This window comes from Galeopterus variegatus, unplaced genomic scaffold, assembly GCF_000696425.1.
Source record: "Galeopterus variegatus unplaced genomic scaffold, G_variegatus-3.0.2 Scaffold5912, whole genome shotgun sequence".
Classification (NCBI taxonomy): domain Eukaryota; kingdom Metazoa; phylum Chordata; class Mammalia; order Dermoptera; family Cynocephalidae; genus Galeopterus; species Galeopterus variegatus.
Genome location: NW_007732023.1, coordinates 65,610 through 93,380, shown reverse-complemented (window position 1 = coordinate 93,380; position 27,771 = coordinate 65,610). Strand labels below are relative to the sequence as shown.

General features: G+C 42.0%; 1 protein-coding gene across 1 annotated transcript in view; it reads right to left on the bottom strand.

Annotated features, from left to right (window-relative positions):
- The window catches only part of AFF2 (AF4/FMR2 family, member 2), a 115,919-nt gene that overhangs the window by 33,269 nt on the left and 54,879 nt on the right, over nt 1-27,771 (bottom strand). Inside the window, exons 3-7 of the mRNA XM_008590180.1 lie at nt 14,380-14,539; nt 11,179-12,183; nt 9,492-9,613; nt 5,370-5,592; nt 146-423 (exon numbers count right to left, since the gene is read on the bottom strand). Coding sequence (XP_008588402.1) covers nt 146-423; nt 5,370-5,592; nt 9,492-9,613; nt 11,179-12,183; nt 14,380-14,539 — 1,788 coding nt within the window. The remainder of the gene's footprint in view (nt 1-145; nt 424-5,369; nt 5,593-9,491; nt 9,614-11,178; nt 12,184-14,379; nt 14,540-27,771) is intronic.

Sequence of the window (27,771 nt, the reverse complement as noted above, 5' to 3'; positions counted from 1 at the left end):
GGAGGGTGTATACTTTCAAGGCTGTAGGAGCTTATGCTGAGGTCTAATTTGGGGTGACACATAAATTTCCCTAGAAAAGTCAGACTACCCCCATCCCCAATCATTACTCCCAAACTGTGTCCAAGATAATCTGGAAACAACATACGAGTCATCAAAAGTGAGCTTGGGTCTCCGGACATTAGTGCTGCTGCTGGATAGTAGGGGCAGGGCAGCCCAGGACGTCATCTCCAGGTGACTGCTACCCATGAGGCCAGTAGTGAAAGTAGAGGTGATGGTGGAAATGGTAGTGGTAGTGGTTGTGGTGGTGGCCGTGGAGGTGGCAGTGGCAGTGACAATGGCAGGAACAGTGACAGTGGCAGTGGCAATAGCAGTGTTGGTGACAGTCACGGTGGCAGAGACTGCCTTTTTTGGAGTGTCTCCCTCCTGGGAAAAAGGAGGACAAATAGCTTTCATTAGGTCCAGCTTTTCAGAACATCTTTTCATAAATGCTTTGAATGTCAAGCACACTAGAAAACAATGCAAGAAAAAAGAGAATAGTCGACACAACTTGAGGATAAATAGGTGACCCTGATACATTTCATGAATGCTGTAAATCACTAGCTTTTGTTCCATGATGACAGCAAACACCAAGCTAATCAGGTGCAGTAATTATATAACCCTGTCATCCTATTAAGACAGCCATGGCTGAGGTCTACATACAGTGGGAAATGTAAGGAGAGGGGAGGAAGAATATAGAGAGGAGAAGAGAGGAGGGAGGAAGAACGGAGGAGAGAGAGGGAAGGAGAGAGGAAGAGAGGGAAAGAGGGAGAGTGGGAAAGAGGGGAAGAGGGAGGGGGAGACACAAAAACACTCAGAGAGAGAGAGAGAGATTATTCAATCAATGGATAATGATGTGGATATTTTTCATGCTGTGGATATTTTTGATAAGGGAACCAATCCAGAAACAGTCTCTAGGTTAAGTAAAGTTCGCATATCACTCTGCAAAATACCGGATACTGTGCAGCAAAATACTGGGAAACCAGGCATTGTACTGCAATCATCAATACCCTGGCTAAACTGAACCTGAAGCAGCCCTTTTGTCCAAGTGAGGCGCTTGACTGGTTTCTTAGTGAGCGCCATGTAAGTGTGCCTTCTTATTTTGAAGTCTTGGGGTGGTGACACCTCATTTTGACCAGGTCAAAAATCAAATGAGTAAAAGCCTCATGAGGGCTTCACTTTGAATAAAGTAGGTGGTAAGAATTGGAATTACATGACTGTGTCGTGTCACGAGACCACCTGCCATGTTCACGGGGCAGACTCTGCCGTCCCCACTTGGCAATTGTGGGACCATCCAACATCTGATCATACTTTTCATGTAGCTTTTTCCTCCTCCTGCTCATCTAAGTTGGTATCTCCCTAAGGTTGGCATGCCCCAATGTTTACTCCTCAGCTCTCTTCCTTCTTGATCAGATTGTCAACCCTTTATGTGTTGGCACAGACTCAACAATATGCAGATACATTCCAAATAGAAACCTCAATCTTACCCTTTCTCTAAGTTCCAGACCTGCCGTGACCACCCTCAGTAGTTCCACCAAGATGACCCATTAGCTCCTCTCATTTCTTTCAAGCCAAATCAGTTCCCTCTTTCTGTTAAAGGCACAGTGGTCTTCCCTGTCATTAAGACTGGGTTCTTCCATGTCAGTGAAGGGCTTCCGATTGTGTTTGGCACAGTTCTACAGGGCACTGCGGTAGTCCCTGTAGGGGCATTTGACCTGGCAGGGTAGAGACTCCCCAGCTTGCCCTCCATCTGAGCTGTTCTGCTTTAATCAGATTTATATACTGAAGTTCTGTAAATCATTCCTTTTTAAAACATGATAATGCTCCTAAAACTATTTTTGAAAACCACTGCTCTATTTCATCTTTAAGTTCTTCCTCTTCATTACCCGTATCCAATTAATTACAAACTCCTATTCATTATATCTCCCTGACAATTCTCAAAATTTTCCCTTTTCTCCTTTGAAGCCTCAAAGCACAGGCACGCATGGCTTCACACCGAGACTAACAAGTAATCTCGTAGCTGGACTCCCAGCCTCCAAGCTAGGTTCTCCATCGACCCTCAATCTGCTGCCTCTTGACCTGAGCTTCCTAAGTGAAGCTACAAGCATTTCCCTACCCTACACCCAAATTTAGACTCAAGGCTGAGCTCCTTTGCTGGCATTCAAGGCCATCCTTGATCTGATTTCAGCTTTCTGCCCAATCTCTGACTGTCTCCTTCCAGGGACTTCAGCATTGACCAAACTGATCACACCCCCATTTTCTTCACTTTCCTGATTTGGATCATGTGGAATCTTACATTTCAAAAAGGCTTCGATTCAATACTTTTTTTTTCACATTGTACTAATTCATTCTATTATTTTTATTTTATTTAAAAAAAATTAAATTGTAGTAACATACACATATCATAAAATTTGCCATCTTAATCATTTTTAAGTGTAAATTCAGTAAAGTTAACTCTATTCACATTGTTGTGCAACCAATCTCCAGAACTCGTTTCATCTTGCAAAACTGAAACTCTATGCCCATCAAACAACAACACCCTTTTCCCTCTTGTCTTGCCTCTGGAAACCACCATTCTACTTTTTATCTCTATAGATGTGACTACACTAGGGACATCATAGAGATGGAATCCTATGCTATTTGTCCTCTGGTATGTGGCTTCTTTCACTTAAGATAATGTCCTCAAGGTTCATCCATGTCGTAGCATATGGTAGGATTTCCTTCTTTTTTAAGACTGGAGAATATTCCAATGCATGGATAAACCATATTTTATTTATCCACTTCTTTGTAATTTTAAACCTTACTTATCTATTAATTCTCAGCTCAACAAATGGCTCTTCCACCAGGAAAGCTGCCTTATGTCTATACCCATGAGTATTTTAATCATCCTTGGACCATTCAGAGGCCTGTCTCTCTCTCTTCTCTATGACACCAATCCCCAACTATTTTATATTCTAGTCCTTTAAGCACCAGTCTCATTGCTTGCCTTAGATTGAGAGCTCTTTGAGCACTGCAGCCATCTCTGATTTATGACACTGCTCCTCCAGCCCACAGCCCAGTGCTCTCGGTGTTTGCCGAATATATGTGTGCAAGCCTGCCTTAGTCAACAGGGTCACTTTAAAGATAAAAGCCAAATGGGATACTTCTCACATCCATGCAAGTTGAACTTTTCCACTTGATCCTGGACCTTCTGATTATCAAATAATTCATACCACTTAAAGCTTACTGAGATAAATGTGCTGAGAAGCTATGCTTCTACAAATTGTTATGATGGATTTGGAAAAGATATTTTAAAGATCATCACGGATTTTATTCAACTCAAACATGTAAAGGAATCAGAGCTGTAAGAAAACTCCTAAGCTAGCTCCATGTTTCCACCGCGAGAGCTAGATTTGTCCAGACCAAACAGTGGGGTTAGTCCAAGACAGTGCCACTTCTCTCTATGGTCAAGATATGTGACAACAACCCTGAAACACCAGGTCACCACACACACAGCATTGACGCCAGTTCTGGCATATTTGACTGTAAATGGCTGGATTCAGTCATGATCATATAAGTTGTATAAACATGTCATTTGTCTACACTTGCCCACCCATTGAGCCAATAAACACAACTTCGTGTCTAAATGGTATAAAGAAGACTCTGAGAGCACAAAATTGAGAACACTTTTGGAGCTGGAAGAAGCCTTACAGACTATCTAGTCAAATCCATTCATTTTATGTACTCAGAGATGTTTCATGATTTGTCCAAGGTCACAGGGCAAATTTTTTGCAGTGCTAGCACCACATGAGTTAAGGGTCTAGTCTTTTAACTCCTAGGCTAGGGCAAAAATTATACCACAAAGTCTCCCAGATTGCAGACCATTAATAGAAAGAAGAAATGGCCAAAGAAGAGGCACTGGTCGCTCACTCCTATCATGGGGAACCCCAGTGATTTCCTTAAGAAAGATGATCCATTGCTGGTTGCAAATGTAGTCATATTTATCAGGTTTCCCCAGTAATTTTTAGCTCTTGTGAAAATGACTTTGCATATTCTTATAGGCATTATCACTGTCATAGTAACATCTGTATTGTTTCTATCACCTAATTATTTGTGACAATATACTCGACACAATACAAAGAATCCCTGGATATCATGCATGCCCTCCAAAAGCTTGCAATAGAAGAAAGCATAACATTAATTACATTCAGTATGAAAAATAAGATGAATAGTGTAATTACTGTCAAGAATAAATGGTTTAATTCCCAGCATTACAGCATCAACACATGTTAAATGTATATGCAAATGTTACGTGTACAAACACATGACTTTCATATATCAGCAATGAAATATTCCTAGATACGTATGTCAACACAGCCATTTCAGACAATGAAGGACTCTAAATTGAAGTTTTTAAAGCTCAGAGTCCTCACAGCCTTTCATGGGGTGCTAAATGAGTACATCTGGTTCAGGACCCACAATGTTGGCATCAGACATTTGAAAACTTGTTGATTTTCATTCATTTCCTTTTTATATTACATTTAAAGGAAACTAGATGCATGTGGATGCTACATCTACATATACATGTTTTTACATGAAAAAGCAGATACATTTGTCATTAATATTCATTAGTGACACGGTTGCTGGTGGTTTCCACAGTTTATGTACCTATACCTGATTGAAATGGAAGACACTGTGCGTGGGTGTGAAAAGTGATACAAATTTTCAATTATCTATGCTAATCAAGCAGCAGTGCAGCAAATCCAAATACTGGATGATTCTTTAGTTGGGCATAGAAGCATTACTGTGCGATTTTAGTAACAGATTCACCTTTTAAATTTCATCTTACTTAGTCACTATTTCTGAATACAATTCACATTTTCAAAGCTGAGCGGCAGAAGAATGCAACTTGGAGATCCAGCCCCAGTTCAGTGACCTTGGGCAATCTCATCCCATCTATTTGTTCTTTTATTCACTAAACGATTGGTGCCTACCATGTGCCAGATGCTGTGGTTAGCTTTATGAAAGTGTCCTCCCTGCCCCCAAGATATGAAAAGATTTGACCAAAGGATGTCCAAGGCCCTGAATCTCTGCATGTGCAATCGGTTTGGGGAAGCAAGATAGAGAAATAATTTGGAATGAAAAATTCATCCTGAGATTTGAGATTTGAAATAATGGAGAGTTTGTATATTTGTGTACACACACACACACACACACACACACACACACCTGTATTTTCTCTCTGCCTCCTCCTCTCTTCCCCCTGCAACATCCCATCTGGTTAACTCAAGTAAGATAAGCTGGGTTAACTTAATTCAACCTGCCAATTATAATATTTCTTCCAAGATGCTTACATTTACAGATATCCCTTTGAAAGTAGCACAGAATTTTCCTTCGCTTCTCTTAGGTTTGGTAGAAGTGATTTGTCCGGTTGTGGAGAAGTTTTTGTCCTGACTGAAGGGACCATTATTGCCACTGATATTTCTGCGGCGTGGAGGGTCCTCTGGCAGTGGGGAAAGTGGGGGAGGAAACAGTTTTTCTTCTTTTCTTCTATTTGCTCTCCTGGATGAATTATTTCTGTGGAAACAAAAAGTGTAGGGTGTTATCAAGTCTCCTCTCTGTTTATTCTGCTTATTACCATGATGCTGTTACTTAGAGCTAATTCAATATTTTAATTGATGACCATTTACCTATGGTGAAGAGTATATATAAAAATGCATGTAGACATAGCGATAGATTTATATAGATATCTCTCTCTCTCTCTCCTTCTCTCACTCTGTCTGTCTGTCTCTCTCTCTATATATACATCCATGTGTATCCAAGAATAAACATGTCTTTGAAGCAGAATTCCATGATAAGTGTAAATGTCTAATGGAGTGTGCTACAGTGTGATCGTTGCAACCTTTCAAGATTACTGTTAATTAGATTTTTATGGAAAATACAATGCAGACTTTAATCCAATATTTCAGTATGGTTCCTACTTATTTTGCCCAAGGACCTAACTGCATAGTCATGTAATAAATGGTACAATAAACAATAAGTGAAAGGATATTTTCTTAAGAAATACTATGCTTATACATTACTTAGAAACAAATAATGCAATAAATACTATTGTAACATATTGCAAATTGTATGTACAAACTGTTCTACCCCAACGCCAAGGCTAATGAGCCCCTAACCTTAAATTGTTATATCGAAGTACTGATGTACTCCACTTTGCAAAACTCCATTTAAAAATTTTTTTTGGTCATATTGACACAAGACATCTACAATCCCAAAAGTGCTCCTGTGCTTTCAAACTGATTTATCTGCCCATTAAATGGGCACCATCGAAAAGACAGAGACTTCAAATAAAACAGAACAACTAAAACCTTATGCTAACTGCTTAACATGGTAATTGGGTCATGGATTTTCATTTTAGTTACTGTCTTAGACTAATCAATGAAGATTACTTGAATTTTAATCTTTTCTTAGACAACTAATATCGCACTCTTCAGCCATTTACTTTTCATGATTATTGACTACAATTTTCAATAGCAAATTAAGCCAACAAGAATTTATGTTTTCCTCTTGGTCAAGTTCAGCCAGTGTGTAGAAATATAGATTTACAATATCTCAAAGCAACAAATCAAAGATGAACAAGCATTCAAGTGGTCTGATTTCCTGAAATGGTCTAAGTCAATGCAGTCTCCTTGTTCCACTTCCACTATGTTGCACAAATTTGCCAATTGTAATAATATGTGTCATCTTCTCCAACTTTTGTCACAAATGTGATCCTATGTTAATTGTATCATGCAGCAAATTTTTTTTAAAAAATTGACTGTTTCTACCATTATCTTAATTGATTAAAATTAATTTTAAAACACCTGCCAATAGATTTTTAAAGTTGTTTTGACATATAGAACAATTTAAGATAGTTGTAATGTCTGATTAAAATGATGGTGAACATATAGATTAAGATTATTGTCCATGAGGAAGCTCCACAAACAGTAGACCACACTAAGTACAATCATTACAGAGGCACTGGACCCACAGGAATTTATATGTACAGATGGCAAACATTGCTGTGAATGGATCATTAGTTATGACTACTCCTGCACTACTTGAGCTGCCTGAGAAGGGTGTGTGGACTGCAAGAAGGGCATTTGATTTGCATTGGCTACTATAGTCATGTAAAGCCTTCCCATCTGCCACTGTCACCAGCAGGGACTCAGTGCATTCCGTGTAGTGAGCACCAGTGACCTGGACTCTTTCCATCTGCCTGGTAGTTACCTGGAACCGTGGGCCCTTTAATGACTTCCTTGGTAAAAGACACGCAGGGAGAATTTTCTAGAGACCAGTCTGTCACTATTATGGCTTCCAACTACAAGAAAAGTTTTTGCTTCTTCGGGTGCCTCCTTCAATAGGCCAGAGCAGGACAGCAGACAAGAGAAGTGCATCACAACCCCTACTCAGTCCCTTATAGGCCCTTCATATAGTTCAAGCTTTAAAGAAGTGGGAGGTGCTCAGCAGGATCCTTCTGTTGGATAGTGAGAAACTCTGGCTGTCATAGTCTGGTGTGGCATTTTTGCTAGGTTTAAAATATTCATTTAGAGAAGTGAATATTTTCTCATAGAAATTTCTAAGGATTTGGTTTGAAGAGTCAATAAGGCACCAAGGAGCAGACAAAGCTTGGGGAGAGGGGTCCCAGAGGAAGGCCCCTAAGAGGCCAGTCCTTGCTTCATTCTTCCTCAATACAGACTTTTTCAGAGACTTGAATTTGTTCGATGAGCAAAAAAACATGGTTCAGACCCTTTGTCAATAATAAATGCTACTAGGGAAACACTGCTATCCTACCTACTAGAAAAGCAGAGAGACTGTAAAAACCATGGATTAAAACCACCAATTTATGAGAACAAACTCAAATTACTAGACCTTTACTTAATGCTTTGCCAGCTGTCTTCCATAAAATGGGGCAAGTGATAGGTCACCAGGTCACTTAGGGAAACTAGCATTGGGGACAGACGGTTGCAGCAATGCCTGACTGGCTCCTACCTCTTCTTTTTGCCTTCAGGTCATCTGAAGTGGTCAAAGCCTGGGAGCTGAGGAGGAATTGGCACCACAGGTGTGCCACTAAAGTCTTTCCGCCTTGGAAAGGGGGAGGGCCCTGGAATGACCACGTCTGACCATAGGGAGCACGCTTTCTCATGTGGGTCCACTTTCAGGTAAAGGGGGTCTGCTTGCTACACTGAGAGGGTTTCTAGTTCTGAGAACTTCAAGTACGTGAAGGGATGTTTCAGAGACGAGTTAGATCGGGGAATACAAACACACTTCACAGACAGCTACCAATCCTCAGGGAGAGGGGCAGCCCAGGGCCCAAATCTTATTATATAGAGTGGATCTGGTGGTAATTGGTCTTTTCCCACTTTCATCTCAAAACAACAAGGATCCAAAGAAATGTAAGCTAATAACTAATTTCTGATACCTTATCTGTGGCAGATTGATGCCATATCACCGATGTTAAACAGTAATCTGTGAAATCAATTGTTAGCAGCAGTTAGCCAGATTGCTTCTCTGCTCTAGGCTGCTAATAGGCTCCAAAACTGGGCTTTGATGGAAGTGATCTCTAATGTTGAATGAATTTATGGCAATAATTACCCAGACAGAATGGTTCAAGTAGCTGACATGATTGTTAGTTAAGTGATATTTTTAAGACAGAAAGAACTTGGTCACAGTGCTTGGTAGAACCAGAGGGCAGGAGTTTTCAGGGAAGGCTGATGTCGTCTGAGTGAGCAGGGGACAAGGAGACCTCCTGCACAACTCTGGAAACTTTCCCACAGAGAAAGAAGGTAAAAGAGGTGCCGGCTGGTTGGAATTAACATATTCATCCCTGATTTTCCCTGAACATAGAAGTGCCCCGGGGGGAGGGCAACTCCTAGACAGTTCATCTCTCTGCCCTCCCCAAATGTGTTATTCCTCTGTCCTCTGTGGAGTTCAGGATGTAGCATGAATGTCTTCAAGCTTCATATTAATGTTAAGTAATGACATCAAAGAGGAAGCAGCTGTGTCATCAGGTCAAGATCAAGAGGTTGATTTTCCAGGGAAATTGCTTAATCACCATCAGAACCGAATGTTGTCTCTAAGCAGTTGATAAGATTAAAGTAATAGGTGTCTCTTGATGCTTCCTCTTCCTAGTTCATCACTTCCTTTTACCCTTCTTTAGTGCTAAAAGCTTGTTTTGACTGATTTTGGTGATCAGTATGAGTTGGAGTACAGAAAGTTTGCTAAAAAGCTCATGGAATCACCCGAAATCTGGCAGCCTGTATTCCACCTTTTATCCCACCCTTGTTAGACCGGTGGCTGGGGACAGCTGTCAGGCTTGGACTGACCAACTCTGGTTTTTTACTTAACATTCCTGTGAGATGGAATCCCCCAAATGGGTTCAATGGGGATTTCTTAAAAGTCTGAACAATAACATAGAACCAAGGCAAACTCACTCTCTAGTGTTGGGAGGCTTGTGGGGTGGGGCTGGTGAGATGCAAGGGGGAAGCAAGGAGATAGTTGTGGCCTCCTCCAGTCGCTGCTTCTTCTCAGGGATTTTCTCTGCAACTTCCGTTGGCTTTAGTAGGAAAAAAAAATACACAGAGCTTGAAATACATGGCACATTCAGACAAGCATGTCTCACACATAAAATAAAAAGTGAGCTAGATGGACAGTTTGCTTCTATTTTAACTTCCAGATTAGGTAGTGGAGTTAAATGTGCACCTTTGACCAGACAGAAAAGCAATCAGCTTTGCCTAGTGTAGTCTTTCCAAGAAGTTGGCATTTGAGTGAGTTGAACTGTGATGTGAACCTTTGATTGAAGATTGGGTGGGATGGGAATCTCATAACAAAAGTAGAGAGGATCTATAATTTTCAGACACTTCTCTTATCAGCAGTGCTCCCATAAATGAGTAGTTTAGAAACTAACATTGTAACGCTAACATGGCATAAATCCTGTCCAAGAAGCATGAGGATTGTGGGTGACATATAAAGGTTACTTACACAAGCAACAACATGCAAGAAAATGAACCACGTGCCAGGCACGCCTTTGCACCTTAACATGTGCTGGTTCTGAAGGTACATTTTGAATCCTGGTTGTACTTGAGTCGTGCTAAGAGTGGGGAAAGGGCCCCAGATCTTCTGTTCCCTATTTTGGAATACTCTCACTGGATACGTGGGTGCACAATTTGGAGATAATAACCTCTGTTTTTTAACCCTTAAAGTACAGGTGAATAAAGACATTATTCTTGCAGTATACTCTTTAGTACTACCACCTGGCCAGGGGTGGGGCTTCTCCTCAGTGAGGATTCTGATCCATTTCTAGCCATAAGTCTTTTCCGGAAAGGAACAAAAGAAATGGGAAAAGGACTAGGAACCTCCATTTTAGGCACAATGACAGCCATCACAAATGAGATTACCTGAATCTCACTATGAGATAATGTTACTGTAAGAAAATATACTGAAATCTGGAGATAAAACAGAAATGAGAGTAGTGAATACAAACTCATCTCTCGAGACATATTTCAAATAGAAAGAGGCATTCTGGATTTCACCTTCTGATTATACTTTGTAGCCATGGGATTCAGCCCTAACCTCCTGCAGGTGAGGTTTTCACAAGTCAAGCCTTCCCCATAGATCAGTGATCTCAGCAGGCTGGGCAGGACACATGTCTGGTCAAGAGACTCACAGTATAATTAGGCTGTGGGGATGCTAATGCTTGTCTGGGGAAATAAACAAGGCCCTGAGGATGCATCTGGACATTGGGGGTGCTTCGTTGCCCTGCTGCTGCTGAGCTGGGGAACTGCAGAGCAATGAGACGTGAAAGCAGAAGTCCGTTAAGGAGCTGACTCCAGGGACTGGCTGCCTGGGGAAGGGGACTCTTCATATTTTTCTTTCCTATGCATCATAGTCGCTCGTGTGTCATACTGGACACTCACCACTGGCTGCCAAACCCTGACCATTCCTAGTGCTTCCTTCTTGTTCGTGTCAAATACATTGCATTTCCCATTGAAAGCATCAATGCCTTCACCAAGGTCTGCAATCCACTGCCACTGGCCTCCTTGAAAACACGACTCAGGATCAAGTCAGACAACAGACAGCCACTGCTCACAATCAGCTGGCAGGCCACAATGGATAGCTTACCTTGTGCTTACGCTTGCCCTTGGGGGCCGGTTTTTCCACAGCTGTGGCAGCAGTCTGTCGCTTGGGCTTTGAGGCAGTTTCCTTGTGGTCTGGCTTGGCAGGTGCTGCAGGGAGTGAGTTGTGGCCAGGTACTCTAGAGAGTAAGTCAAGGTCAATCTTCACCCAGAGGTTTTTCCGATTCTCGTGATCTTGTAGAGGAGACAGCAGCTCAGTTTGCACTACAGGAATGGATGAAAAAGCTGGCTCCTCATTACTGATGGCTAAGTTGTTGCCACCGCTGCTGAGTAAGGTGCTGACGGTCAGGTTGACACCAGAGGTTTCCTTAGATTTGGCAGTATTACCTCCAGGAACAATGCAAGGAGGCAGCACTTTGATCTGCAGGGTCTCTTCCTGATCTGTGCTGGAGTCAGATGTAGACGAATCTGTCTCGATGAATTCCCGGGACTTTGGCACAATCTTGCCAGGCCCTCTGGACTTCTTCTTCTCAGCAGCTGACGGAATGTTAGGCCTTGGCTCTTTCCTCGGGACTGGCTTGTGAGCAGTGGCTTTGCTGCGGCCTCTTGGTGGGTCAGGAAGCTCCATGCTTTCTTTGTCTTTGGGAGTGCTGCTGGTAATATTTGGTTTGGGCCAGGTCAACTCGTCAATGCTAGTGTTCTTCTCAATCTTTTTGGGCTGTTTTTTCCCAATTGTCCTTTGAGAAGCTGTCACAAGAGTTGCTGACAACTTATGCTTCAAAGCCTTTGTTTCTGGAGTTTTCTGAGTGGGCCGAGGACGGGCTTTCTCCCTAATGAGACTGAGGAGAGGCCTTTCTTTGGGTTCGACCAGAACCTGGCTGGGGTTTGCCTTCATTTTGATCTGCGCTTCTATTGGCTGGATGATTGGAGGAGGCAGAGAAATTGTCTCCATGGGCGTTTCATTTTGGCCACAAATAAGTGACTTGTTCTGGGATGTCACTTTGTTAAGCCATTTATCCAGTTGCCACTTGTTGGTTGAGGGTGGCTCAGGCTGCAGATTGAGAAACAGTAGCAAGGAAAAATTTCACATTTGGGAATAATTCAGGAGAACCCTCAGTACAATGACTATTTGCTAATAACAGCTTTGGATGTTAAGTGACCATTCACACGTATACAAACATACACACTCATTCACACCCATAAGCACACACTATCCATGAGAATATCCATGAGCCAGATATGAACCAGCTGCTTTCTACTTATTTAAGCTAATTTCCAGTCCTTTGAAAATATCCTCCACTCTGGCCAGGAAGGAATTATTCACAGAGAGATGGCCCAGAGGGTGAGCAGGGGTGCCTGGGAGGAAAACCTGATCCCAAAATCCTTTGGTTGGAATTAGCACGCAACCTTTCACCAGGTGGCTGAGGTAATGGTTTCTGATCCTGAGAAGAAATTTCAAAAGGAAAGGCTTTCCCTCCACCAAAGTGATCTCCTATATGATGCTGTGATTCACTGCAAACAGAACAGTCCTTTTCTATTTTTACTGAAGGATGAAAATATTTGATTTCCAAGAAAAAAACAAAACAAAACAAAGCAAAAAAACACTGCACTTTCTTCGGTGTATGAGCAATAACTTGTTTATAGGGACCTGTGTACAAATATTAGTGTCCATTTTAAACCATGGAAATGGGACGTATGATTCAGGTCCTTGATCCCAGCTGTGAATTCTGCCAGTTAAACTAAAAGAGGTATCATTTTTAATAGAAGATCTCTTCTCTTTATTATTTGTTATGAATATTCATGGGCTACAAAGCTGACCGTCACCACTTGTGCCCAAGAAATGATGGCCAGATCCATTCTGGCAGCATGCCTATTAAGACAAATTGAAATTATACCCCGTGTCCCCCACCCAATTAATTCCTGACCTCCCTCCCCTTCCCCCTTTCCCCCACTCCACTTTGTATCCGTAGGTATGCTCTCTCCCTGTGCAAGTCCAGTGCAACACTGTGTTCTTTCTTTCCTTCCTTCTTTCTCTCTTACCTCCCACTTATGAGTGAGGAAGAGCTCTTCTTTTGAAAACCATCAGCTGAGGCTTATGGCACCAGCCAACAGAGGGAGACAGAATTAAAGACACTTAAGTAGCTGTGATGCCAAACTTCACAGGACAATGGCAGGTAAGAGTTGAGGACATAGTATTGGCTGCCACTGTTGGCAGCATGTCTCTGGGGTTAAGAACATCAATCCTGGCAACACACTGACCTGGGTTTCAGTCTAGCTCTACTGCTGTCTATTTATGAGATCTTGGGGAAGTTACTTTTTTAACCTCTCAGAATCTTTTTCCCTCATCTGCAAAGAAGAGATTATAACAGTAAGTGCCCTAGAGGGTGGTTATGAAGATGAAAATAGAAAGCGCAAGTCAAGAGCTTAGCACAGTGGCCCGCAAATGGTCCATATTCACTAAGTGTTTGCTATTATTAATAGTAATACTACTACTGCCTCCTTCTATTATTCCTTTCTGATTGACAAACAAGTGTATGACGAGCCGTGGAGGGGGCGGATTTGCTTGCTGTACCTGCTGCAAGCTCAGGGGAACTAAGAAGTTACACTGAACTCAGAGGGACAGGGAGGGAAACACTACTACTTCTATTTCTAAATTTTAGCTTGGTATTTTATGCAGCTGTGTTAAATGTTCGCACAAATTTTTATCAAACACACTTGAAGGACGCAAATTGAAATGAAAAACATGCGACCTCTCAACCATCATTTTGCTTTTAAGAAAAACCATACCTCTTGGGTCTTATTTGCCAAATGGCAATTCATTACTTTAATTGCTTCGATCTAGAGTAAGGGTGGGCGTCCCCAGGGCCAGAAGTGGGTCTTGACTGGCTTCGTTGATTCCCTCGAAAGAGAAGCTGCTAGCCCAGTCATTACTATTTTAGTTTTATACGTGAGGAAGCTTGAGGCTCAGAGTGGCTGAGTCACACAGCATGCAATGCACATATGTAAGGGACAGTGTGAATATGTTGTAGAGAAAAAAAATGCTATCAAATACCTGAATACTTTTCTCAAATAGTTATTGTGCTAAAGTAATTATTGTGCTGCAAGTGTGTGTGTGTGTGTGTGTGTGTGTGGTGTGTGTGTGTGTGTGTGTGTTGTGTGTGTGTGTGTGTGTGTGTGTGTGTGTGTGTTAGGGGTGCTGCCCAAGGGACAGGCAGACTGTGTTTGGGGCCCTGGCAACTTCACCCACCTCTGGAGTGGCCACGCGAGGCGCCTCATTGGATTCACTGTCAGTGGTGCTGCTTTCAGTGTCTGAGTCCGACTCGGAGCTGCTCTCTGACTCGCTGGAGCTTCCAGACCCCCCACTGGCTTGCACTGCAGGTGGGGGCTGGGGTGTAGCCAAGGGTGAGCTGAAAGAAAAATGGCATCATTCATTGCCTCATTCAGTCTCAAACTAGGCGGAAAACAGCCCAGTTCGGCATAAGGACCTACAATTTGTGAGACACAGGTAGAATGGAGTGTACCATTCCCATTTTACAGATGTGAAATGTGAGTCTCAGGAGGCCCAGTGACTGGCCCAAGGTTAAAGATTTGATTAGAACCAGGTCTACGTGTCTCCAAGTTCCTTGGGTTCCCATCACACTGTCTTCTTTCCCTGGAAAGCCTTGCACCCTCACTGCACAAGAAAACTTGAAGCCAAGGTTGCCTGCCTTCTGGATGCAGACACAGAAGTAGAACCTAAGACACTTAATTGTCTCATTTTTTTTTCCAGTTAAGATAATTTTTAATTTTCTGTTGCCATCTTATTCAAATCCGCACAGGTTTGTCGAGCGACTCTGATCTTAGCTAAACAGATGGTATAGTCCTATCACCAAGAAGGGGTGAATTCAATCCTTATTTTAATTGGAGGACACTGAGGCCCAGAGAGGGGGAGGGGCTTGCCTCTGCTTCACAGCTGTTTGGAGAGCTGAGAGTAGTACCTAGCACGGGGGCCTCCCAGCTTCTCAAGAGGTGGTGGCTGTGCTGAGTGTACTCAGTGCTGAGGGCCGGCATCAATGGGACAGGAGTTGGTCCTCAATTGCTGTCTGCTGGGGGGTATGAATAAGGGAATGCAAGAATGCACTTCTCAGCTTCCTCCACCATAATTTTTGTAAATTCTTTGTAAAACTCTTACCAGGAGGTATGATTATAAGGGACCAACCATCTCTAATGATTGATTTTAAATTTGTAAAGCTGACCAAGCAACGCGTTTGGAAAGTGACACCATTTGCTACTCTGCCATTATTGATAATCGATGCTCCTCCTTACCAATCGTTCACTCTCTGTGCCCCATAACAAATCAACCTCAGCTGCCTCTTGGCACGCTCGGGTATGTCATCAACTTTCTGTCCTTTTGCTCATTGTCACTTTGCACTGAATTTTACTCTGCTTTCTCTCAAAAATGTGGTTTGAAACTTGGGTGAGGGTTCTAATTTCCCTCTGTCTCTTCAGCCTACACCCCCTTTGGAGATCAGTTTAGCTCATGGGAGGGGGTGGGCCCCGGGCCCGGCATATTCTCTGTGGGGCCCAGTCTGGTCCACCCATCTGCCTGGCCATCCATCCGGCCCTCTCTGCCTCTCACACACAGCAGCATCTTGCCTTGCTCTCCCCCCGCGCATTCCCCAAATCCAAAGCAGCAACTCAGTCATGAGGGCTCAATCCTGGCCCTGGAGGTCACCTGGTCCTGTGGCCCCAGCTTCAAACCTGAGAAAGATAGACCCTGAAGGATCCCCCTGCCCAAGAATCATAGACCTTCATTCCTTGCTTGAATCCAAACAAGTCCATGCCTCCACCCACACCCTCTCCGGCACCTCTTCACCCACATTCCGGTTCTGGCCCGCTGAGCCGGAGCCACACTCAGCTGCTGCTTGGGAAAGGACAGGATCCCTGTGAAGCCAGCATGGGCTCCTCATCAGCCATTGCCCAGCACAGAGCCTTTCCATTTCATGTGCCTTCCTTTCCTACAGACTCACCCTGTCATCCCCTCAGGTACGCATTTTCTTTCACAGAGTGAAAGCTCGCTTTAAAATGCTATCTGCTAAATAAGAGTTATCTGCATATGTTTCTCTGCCAACCATACCAAGAGATTAGGGGAAGCATAAGAAATGAGGGACTATATCTCCTTGGAACATGTGTGTCTCCCCAAAGGTGAGGAGAAAGGATGAGACCTGTAACTCAGTCCTCTTTTTCCACTGAATTTTTTTTCCACTGAATTTTTTTGCCAACCTCTCTCTTTTTTTTTTTTTCCTTTTTGTCTTTTTTCGTGACCGGCAATGGATCGCAACCTTCAGTGTTGCACCCGTACCGGACCGGGACCGGCAACGGGATCGCAACCCTCGGCGTTGCGCCCACACCTCGCTCAGCCAGTGAGCGGCCGGTCTGTATGTGGGATCCGAACCCTTGGCGGGAGCGCCGCCACGCTCCCAAGCAGCGCACTGTAGCAGTGCACCACCGGGCCAGCCCCTGCCAACCTCTCTTTAATGTCAGTAATGATTCCATATTTATGCAAAGTGTCCTTTAAATCTAATCAGTTGCTTTTCATTTGGGTTACTAAATAAAGATTGAGAGAACATATCTAAGTGAGACTAATTCAGAGATTAGGCTCACTTGGCCTCAATTCTCCCCAAGTAAAGTTTCAAATATAACACAGAACATCTGTATTATTGAAAATACCAGGGGATGGATTGAGGGATAAGATCTAATTTGTGTCCACATTTATGGCTTTCAAGTGCAAAGGCTGTTTCCTAGTATCCTTTCATATCTGTACATTATTTTCTGGCTTCTCAGAAGAAGCTGGCTATCCTGATATCACCAGACTAAAATAGATTCTAGATTTACTTTGAGATGTTTCTGGATAGAGTTCTCACTTACTGAATTGTTTCTGAGCAATTTCTGTAAGAAACAAAAAAATCCCAGGGCTTACTCGCTCAAAACCAAATGCACTGAGTGATATACATAAGGCACAAATGTTTTATTGACCAAAGTCATCTTATTCCTCAGCTAAATCAAAGCTTCACAGATTTAGTAGGAAACTTGATGTGTGTGTGTGTGTGTGTGTGTGTGTGTGTGTGTGTCTGTGTGTTTATATACAAGTGTTCCTTGTCCAAAGCCACTCTGAGGTCTGAAATATTTGGGTATTCAGATTTAAAAAAAATAAAAAGAAATATGGTAAATATACTATATATATATACATCATACTCCCAATGGGATCTGGGGAATCACCCCTTAACAAACTCTTTAATATTGCTGCAGTAACATTTGCTGTAAGAAGAATAAACAAATACTTTAAATAATTACCCTCACATTATTTTAAGTCAGGTTTTGTAATCAAATGAGTTTGTCTCATTTTAACTTTTTGAATTTCAGAATTGTGATTAAGAGATTACGGGCATGGATAGACACCATATACGAAAATAGACTATAATTATAAATAGATATAGATATAGATATGAAATAAAGATTATTTTCAACATATGAGCAACCTTGACTGAGACCCAATGAAATGAGACCTAAAATTATTTCTCCTAAGATTTCTTATAGCCATTGCTGTGTTCTCAGGCAGGACCCCATAGCCAGTCAACGTTGATACTTAGGGAAAATTAGCACAGGACGAACAAAAAGAAGTACATCAGCTCTTCATACCCACACATAGATACTTAGGGATGAGAGGGAGGTGGGCTTTTGCTCAGGAAGGACAGTATGAGAATTCAAACTGGGGGTGAAGGACTTCAGTGTCCTAATGAGAAAGAATTGCTTTCTCTGGGCAGTTGCACAGCTGGAAACAGAGAGCCAGCATTTCTGGAAGGGAATGACAGTTGTTTAATTGGAAGCAAAATTGCTCTCCCCAGCACCTTCCTGTCCTCTTCTGCCCATCTGCTGCTCATGGGCTTGCTGGAGACTCTGGCTGCACCAGTCTGCTGAGGAGTGTAATCTGCGCATCTGAGTCTGGCCCTCACTTCCTGTGGGCCCACCTTGTGCCGGGTGGGGCTGCTCCCAGGGACAAAAGGTGAGTACAAAACCAAAACTTTGTCTTCACAAACAGGACAAACATCAATATTAAAATAATTGGCCTAGGACCACATTCTTGTCTGGAATCCCCTGTGGAACTTTCAACTTGGCAAAGTGTCACAATGTTTCACTTTCAGTTCTTCGCTGAAATCCTTTGGCTGTTTAACTAGTTAAATTCCCACTTCTGTTATACTTATTTTCATATGTCACTAATTTATTTTCTAAATGTATATTAAAGTGGCTATGAGTGAAGCTAGTCCACGCAATACTTGATTCTGCCTAGGAGAAGAAAGACCAATGTGCAATTTACACATCCCTCCTTTGCCACCACTGTATTAAAATTATTTCTACACATCATTTACTCTCATATTTTAATAAACTGCTTTTAAAAAGAATGCAAGTGGTTACAATGAACATAATGTGTGATAGTAAAAATCATTAACATTTAATATATTAAACCATCTATTCCATAGTCTGTAAATATTAAAAGTGTACTCTATGACTTCACCCCTAATGGAATACAACTTCTCAGAGGACCCACATTTGTAACTATTTCGAAGTCAACTGCTAAACCTTTTCAAAGATCAGATTTTTCTCTTGTATTCCTCAGAGTGAGTTTCTTTAGGAAGTAGAGTGAAGCCTCATTTTAATTATAACCCCATTCATTATGTCTTCATGGTCACAGGCCAGACTGAGGGCAAAGAAGTTGGCTAAGCAAGTCAGTGACCCTAGCAGGGTAGTACAAGACTGGGGAAGGGGATCGAAGGGCAGGCCAGTGAGCGAGAAGCTTGGGAGTCATTTAAAATGTCTTCGCCAGACAGGTTTGGCCCTGCTGTGGGACGCTTCAGAGTACCAGGGTGAAAAGATGAGCTTTAAGAAAAATCCTAAGCACCCTAATCTCTGGACATAACAGTCTCTCAGGGCTTATACTGACCAGGCCTCCTTGGCAATAAAAGGATCAATTTGTGACATCATAATAATGAGAAGATGCAAGAAAGATGAAGAGTCTGGAAGCCATACTAAAGAAACTGGGACTACTTTGCATGAAGAGTTTGGGGCAGAGAGAAGGTGGCTCACATAATGATAGTCTTCAAACAACCTTAAGGTCTATCCTGGGGAGAATAGATGGGCTTGTTCTGAGGGCTATGCAAGGTAAATATAAGACCAATGAGTTAGAGATCTAGTCAGGAAGATTTCACCTCAACATCAGGAAAAACTTTTTAAAATGTACAGCTGACCAAAGGAGGAATGTACATACTTGTAGAATAGTGAGCCCTGCACCCTTAGGTGACCAGATAGCCTGCTGTCTGTAGAGTGTGGTAGAGGGATTCCTACTATGGGTCTGAGGTGGGGTTTGATGATCTTTAAAGTGGCTTACAACTCAAAGATTATAATCCATATAAAACTAAAGTGTATAGAGGATTTTAAGGGAGGTGGGTTATGGACTCCAGGAGAAAATGTGTGAGGACACATTTGTACAATCCATTCTCCTCCTTAAGGCAGGGCTGAAATGACCTGCTTATGACCACACTTTATCAGTCACAGAGCTATTTGATGAACCTTTGAAGATTAAAACTGCATTTCTGTAGGGCTATTTTATGTCAGACTTTTTACTAATTCAGATTAACAGCTTCCAGAAAGCTAAACATCTGCATCAGTGCTGTTTGAGTCTAATCCTAATTTAACTATAAATTCCTTTCTCAGGAGATAAACAGGGATGATGAATTGGCCATTCTGCTCAATCAAGCTGTGTGGGCATCAAAAAGAAGAGGTTGCAGAATGGGTAACAACTCTGTAGCAGGGAGTGTGCATGGGAAGATTCAACAAGCAAGTCCGCAGAGGATTGATCTTGGCAATACATTTCACAAGGTCCAGAGCTGGCCAAAGACATGTAGCACAAGATGTTTAATGGGAGAGTTCTGTATTAATCCCTAGTCTTTAGTTGAGACTTATATGAATTTCATCACCTCGACTGTTTTCCAGTTTTATAGGGATCAAATGTCTGTCTACCAGACAATTTGGAAAGGTTTCATACTTGATTTCACCAGTAAGTTGTAGAGATGGCTCTGATGCAAAGAAATCAACATGCACAACTGATTTTACCTCTCTTCCCTACTCATTTTATTCTCTGAACTCTGGATTCCAGAACTGGAGCAATACATCTGCCTCACAACACTAGGTCACCAGAGGCAGACCCTCTGAGCCTTGAACCTACTGCAGCCAGCAGGTGGGAAGAATCCACTTTTATCTTTGTCAGCAGTTTTGAAATCTTCCTCCAGTTTCCCTGGCCCCTGAAACTCCATTCAGCCCATATGTCCAGTGAAAAGCATATGCAGCAACAGAGAGTGTATGCAGAAGCTTAATATATAAAACAAATAAAAGAAGAGTTGCTCTGGTAGAAACAAGTTATGCAGGGAAGAGAAGGAGGCCAGTGTCCCCAGCAGCTTGCTCTCCTCCCTGGGATGGCCCCCAAGCACAGTCTGAAGGTAATATTTCATATCCCAATATTATCACAAGCAACTCAAAATCAAATATGTTCTGTGCTAATGCTCTGATGCTATTGACAAGCAGACAGTCAACACTATCTAGATGTGATCTTGGTCACATCCTGACAGTTTCAAGGAAATAATATTTGTCCAACATGGATACACTGAGTATGTCCTGTTGTCTGACACTAGTATTTTTTTTTTTTTTTGGACCGGTAAGTGGATTGTGACCCTCAGCACGGTGTTGTCCGCACCACGCTCAGCCACCAAGTGCACTGGCCATCTCTATATAAGATTCGAACCCGCAGCCTCGGTGCTACCAGCGCCGCACTCTTCCAGGTGAGCCACGGGGCCGGCCCTGCTACTAGTATTTAAAATGGAATCTTGGGACTGGATAGTTAGCTCAGTTGGTAAGAGCACAGTGTTGTAACACCAAGGTCAAAGGTTTGGATCCCTGTACCAGCCAACGGATCTTGAGATGGAGAGATTACCCTGGAATATGTTGGTCCAGTGCAATCACAGGGGTCCTTAAAAGTGAGAGAGGCAGAAGAGGAGATGAGATCAAAGTGATGTGATGTGAAGAGGACCTGGCCCACTGTGCCAGCTATGAAGATGGAGGAAGAGGCCACAAGCCAATGAATGCAGCAGCCTCCAGAAGTTGAAAATGGCCCTAAATTTACAGCCAGAAAAAAAAAAAAAAAAAAAAAAAAGGACAACTACAGATAGATCTTCCATACGATCCAGCAATCCCTCTTCTGGGTATACACCCAGAGGAATGGAAATCATCATGTCAAAGAGATACCTGCTCTCCCATGTTTACTGCAGCTCTGTTTACAAAAGCCAAGACATGGAACCAACCTAAATGTCCATTGATGGATGATTGGATAAGGAAACTGTGGTATACATACACCTTGGAATACTACTCTGCCATAAAAAAGGATGAAATATTATTATTTGCAACAACATGGATGAACCTGGAGAAACTTATGTTGAGTGAAATGAGCAAAGCAGAGAGGGATAAATACTGCATGTGCTCACTCATATGTGGGAGCTAAGAGAGGAAGAAGGAAGGAAAGAAACACAATAGTAATGTGTTGGTCTTACAGAGAGAGGGAACATTCCTAGGGCTACAAAGTAGAGTGGGGGGTGGGAAGGGGGAGGGAGAGGAAGGTTGGGGGATAATTGCGTGCTGACACAGGGCACAAAAGTAATTTCTGATAATGGGTGTGCTGCCAGTATGAATCTGGACCTCACATCATGGACACGAGGGGTGACAATTAACTTTGTATCTCATGAATATTCATAATATAAATAAATAAATAAATAAATGGAGAGTTCGATCTGACAACTACAAGGAATTGAGTTCTGCCAATAAGGCAAATGAGCAGGAAATTGTTTTTCCCTTATAGTCTTCAGAAAGGAATGCAGCCCTGCTGACACCTTCATCTTAGTCTTGTGAGACCCATGCCTGACTTCTGACCTCCACATGTCTAAGTTGACAAATTTATGTTGTTTTAAGCCACTAAGTTTGACATTATTTTTTTACAGCAGCAATAGCAAGCTAATGCAAAATTCAAATAGTTAAAACTCTGAGCAAAGCAGTTTTAAACCAGAACACATTTTCTTTTGTTTATAAAAACAAATTAGTTTTCTTTCAGAGGTGTCTAAAAATACCAGCCCAACCTGGGAAGGAAACCTTGCTGGCCACATAATGTGCTGGGAAGCAGAGCTCAGAGCCAGGAAGATACTAACAGATTACTACCACATTGATAGGCAATGAAAGAAATTATATCTTCCAGAGAAGCTGCAAACCAACTGTTTGTAACTTTCATGCTAACTGAAAATGACTGGCTTCTCATATTTTTCAATCACCAGCTGCTAGTGCCTATTTCTCCTAACTTACCTGATACCTATTTTCTTTCTGAGTGATTTTTATGAGCGATTTTGGCAATGGCTTTTCATAATTACGTTTGACTTGCAATCAATCAGGGCTTGTTTTTCCTTTGTGTGGACTGACCAGACCAAGTTCTGTGACCTCTTCTTTTCCTTCCTGTGCCCTTTCTCTCGGTTTCAGTCCATTTTACATATCTAAATAGCTACATTTCCCCTGCTCTCTTTCAGAGATGGTTTTAGTACAACGGGAAGAGCATAGAATTGGAAGTCAGATGAACTGCTTTTACATGAGTGTCATCTCTGATACTTTATCATTGCATAACCTTAGGCTAGGCAATTAACATAAGGGTTTCAGTTTCCTTATCTGTAAAATGGGAATAATACATCACATAGGTTTTTAAGTGGACTGGAAAGGTAATTTAGGTGGGAGAACTCTATTAATCAATGATTCTCAAACTTTTAATGTGCACAGGAATCACCTGTAGTTCATACTAATTTGCAAATTCTAATGAGGTAGGCTGGGGCAGGATCTGAGCTGTGTATTTCTAATACAATCCTAGGTGATACAAATACTCCTGTTGGATCAGACTGAGAGTAGCAAGGCTAAAATCCACATGGGGCTATTGAGAGATGTAAGCTGTTGAGAGAAAAAGAAGTTGGTGAGATATGATTTTGAAACTAAAAGCTACAACACAATTTTGAGATCAGATGTGGATTTTATTTTTCCATAATTATTCTGTGCTCCTTTAGCAACAGAGAAAGTTAACTGCCCTGTGCCATTTTTAATGACATGGTCAAATTTAAGCTTTCTTGGTGCAATTGTTCCTGAAGAGTTCTTATCAGATTCTTTCCAATGAGTAGGGAATTCAGCTTATAATTTTCCTGAGGCTACTTGCCTGCACCAGTAGTTCAGCAAATGCATATTTCTTTCCTGCGAATGTGTCCTATGGATCACTGATGAGGTTCAAAGGTGGCTTGCCACTGTTCTAGCAGAGAGTCAGGGTTGTAGCAGAGTGTATCCATGGCTACAGCTGGGACCCAGAGCATAATTCAGATGGCAGTGCTAATCTTAGTGACTATTAACCGAGTGTTGACTATGTTCCAGGGACTTGCACTTTCCCTGCAGTTCCTCCTTTAATCTGCACAACAAGCCTGTGAGTTAGACACTCTTCCTACTCATTTTACACATGAGAATACTGAGACTTAGCACCAAACAATATCAATTTGAAAAACAATTCTAAGGATATTATGAAATAAACTTCAATATGCAGTTTCAAAGAAACAACAAAAGGCATGTGGATTCAGCCTCACCACAGAACATGGTGAGATGGCACTGCGCAGGATGCCAGTGTGTTCCCTGTGAGTCTGGTCAATGCTGGCTAATGGGCCAGTATGTCTTGAGAGCATCATAATTTGCATATGGGAGAATAAACTGATATTTTAATTTCTCTGGAAATAAGTTTAAAAAACACACTGACTTTTTTTTTGCCACCAGACAGAACTATTTCAATCAGACGAACAGGTAGAGAAAAAAAAAATCATACACAGCCAAGTATTTTGTACCTTTTGCCTTTAAAGCCCATTCTTAAAAATGGGAGCAAGGAAGAGAAGAAAGGCAAGCAAGTAGCTGTGCACACTGACTCCCGTGAACCCTGGTCTCTGCCAAAGCAGAGAAGGAATGATTGATTGGCAGCTTCCATTCCTAAGGAAGCCAGAGGAGGGCCAGCCACAAGGACTCTATAATAAGGTCAAAGCCTTCTAGTAAAGAACTACATCAGTCACAAATCCTAGGTGGAGCAGGGTGTACTTTGACTGAGTGACTTAAACCCAGAAGCTGCTTCCATGCAGGAGTCTCCCCACTGTGTTTCCTGAACTAATCTGGAAAGGGGGCCCAACTTCTTGTAAGGAGAGTCCTGGCACTTGGCAGGCAGAATTCCCTAGGAAAGTACAAAGCATGCTAAGGCAGACTCAGATATTCCCAGAGACAGGCTCGGAGTGGCTCAGCACAAGCCTCTGCCCTTCGCCCTGCTTGATGTCTTCTTTCCTGTTGCCTATCACACTTAGACCCGCTGCTCAATTTGGTAAGTGGGCATCCTTCCTCCAGTCTCTCGGTAGACTACATTTCTTGCATGATATCTCTCAATGCCAATCTCCTTATCAGTACTGTCTGCTCCCCTTCAAGTCTGGTCACTTACCTGATGTATCACAGACACTTGAATTAGAAGGTAAGCTTCTAAGGCCAGAGGCTTTATCAACCACACACTGTGTAAAACACTTCATGTGCTTAAGACACCCCTAGTGTAAAACCATAAAGAAGTCTTCTCTATAGATGCCAGGGAGAATTGTCCCCAGACACATCCTCTGCCTGTGGTTAGGCACTTAACCTCCCTATTGCCCTTATGGTCCCAACAGGATATTGTCCTCATCAGATCAACGAGACCAGGATACTTTTTAAGTACAGAGCACTCGATAATTTTCATGCCATTCCACTCCCATGACCTTACCTTTTGTGACAAGGGATTTGATTGCCACAAGAACACTGGGTGGTAGGAAGGAGCAGGTATCCTCCTGCTTTACCAGTGAAACTCCAGGGCCTCTTAACCAAGGTTATGTGTCTGGGATCTGTTGGAGAGTGAGGAGGACCATTGCCTAACACCAAGTCTAATTTGAGGAAATGGAAATAATCAGGAATCCACTATAAAATCTATACTTTAAATCACATCAAAAGGCAACAGGAACTCAAAATTAATCCCAAATGTTTCCTTCAAGTGACCTGATGAGATAGGTTGCAAGAATTTGGTGTTAAAAACACGGAAGGCTTCCAACCCTTTATGCCAGGAACACCTTGTTGCAGTTGGCTCATTCAAAGTCACGTACACAATTTCTAAAACAAAACTCAGAGAGTTTTCCTAACTTTCCTTAGTGTGTCTTACTCCTTAATCATGTCTGAAATATATTGGAAACATGACCGTTAAGAAGGTAAGTGAATGGTAAAAACTGCAACTTGCCAAATTGCTGCGTCTGACCCTAACAAGAGGAAAAGACAGTAACACAACACATTGCCGCGAGAAGTACAGGCTGCACAGACAGCTTGCCAGGGTGCCACCCACACCAGGCCATAGATTACTTAATCAGGGAAAAGTTGCTGATTGTCCTCTACCATGAAACTTCCTACAAATATGGTCAAGACTTGCTGGTTCCCCGTCCTTACTACTAGAAACTTCTTTCTTTGGTCTATTACAACCACTTCTTAATGGCCACCAACAAGCCCTATCCTGCCTACTCCCCACTGCAAATTGGATGTTTTTTTCTTACTCTCCTTGACCTCACTGCCTTGTGGACTAAAAGCTTTAACTTCTTTTGTACTCGACCTCTGTGACAATAGTTGTATCGTGAGAGCCCTTGGTTTTGGAATTCACAATGACTTCCTGGCAGATAGATGCATTCTTCTCTACAAGATTTTCAGAGATCTAGCTCCATCGCCACCCTACTTTAGTGCCAGGTTTATTTCCCACTATTCCCAGCACAACTGACACTTTTGTCTCTTTGCTGCTACTAAACTGCCTTCAGACCTTTGTTTATCCTGTTTGCTCTGTCTACAGTGACACTTTTTCTCTCTCTTCTGCTTGGCTAAATCTTTATCTTTTAAGCTCAATTTCAAATAACATGAAGTCTTCTCGAATGACTTTAATTGTTCTGATTTCCTTCCACTAGCTGCATCACAGTTTATCACTTAATTATTCTCAAAATATTTTATTTCATTGTGCTAACATGCACACCTAAATTACTTGATGGCAGGAACCAGATTGGAAAGTCATTTTGTGTATCCCAGGTGACTGGCATGACAACTTGTATGTAATTTTCCTGTTATGAAAAAAAATATTCCAAATGATCTTATAATGTATAGTTTTGCAGCACCAAGTCACCAGATAAAGAATAATACTTAACTATGAAACTTCAACTTATTACAGATTATAAACAGAAGTCAATACTTAGGCCAACCTACTAAAAACCAAAACACCCGGAAGCACAAGTTAATTTGATAAAAATAATTAGGCAAATAGGTTGCCTGATGATGGATTTGTAACCTTTCAGCTGGCTGTATGGATGCTGGCCCATCACAGTGCCCAACTCCTACTTCAGCTTCAGTTCCACTGACAAAATGAGACTTCTCTGGATGGATATTTTTAATCTAATTTGTATTTAGAGCAACAGCTGTTGATGGGCTGCAGAGTGTGCATACATGCATGGACCTGAGAAATAAATGGTGTGGCTCTTACTGAAAATGAGTGCTACATACAAACAGGCCTTCCTAATTTTGATTAAAATGGTGATTCCATTATTCCGATTTTTGTGAGATGTGAACTTCTCTCGTCGTATCATTTTGATACATTAACCAGCCCAGTCTACGTGGTGCCTGATATTAACTCCCTCTCTAGTTGATGATTTTTCCGGTGGCATAATTAATTTTCTCATGGAAGAAAAAATATTCAATCAATTTGGGATTAAATATGAGACTGAAGGACTTTCACAAAAGACAGAACTAAATCTCCTAGCCCACATGCATTGCTAATTATGACACAATCACATTAAGAACAAGAAGGTGTTCCCTTCCCATGATAAATGGGCTTGAAAATCCTCCCCAGCATTTACTATAAATCACAAAGACCATTAATAAACAGGCCGAAAAAAAGCAACAGTTTCTACAAGAATTCACTACCATTCTTTGCCTAAGACTATCAATGTCATATTTAAAGCTGACATCTTAAATCTTCTACACAAAAGCCCTTTAAGTCAAAAAAAAAAGCCCAGCTATTTTAAACAGAATTTCCTATACCTTTTATTCTTAATGACAGCTAAGGAAGTACTGGATCTTTAAGCCCTTAACACTACCTGTCTGGAATTCTTACCTTCCAGCTAATAGTCTCCCTTCTCATCAATGCTAAATTGAAGGAGGTCAGGTGCAGATGGGAGGAGAAGGGACCACAGTTTCCCCATGCTTGGAGTGCTTACTTGATTTTGCACCCAACTCGCCTTTGATATCAAGAGAAATAGTCTGTTAATGGCCACCAGTAATAAGAGAGATGAGTACAGGCAGCCTCATCCAACACTGATTCCTGTATGTGGAATGACAGGGCTTACAACTGAATCTACATCAACAGCAACAGGAATGGCAAACCTGTGTTACAAATGAACAGAGACAATTAAAAGCTGAC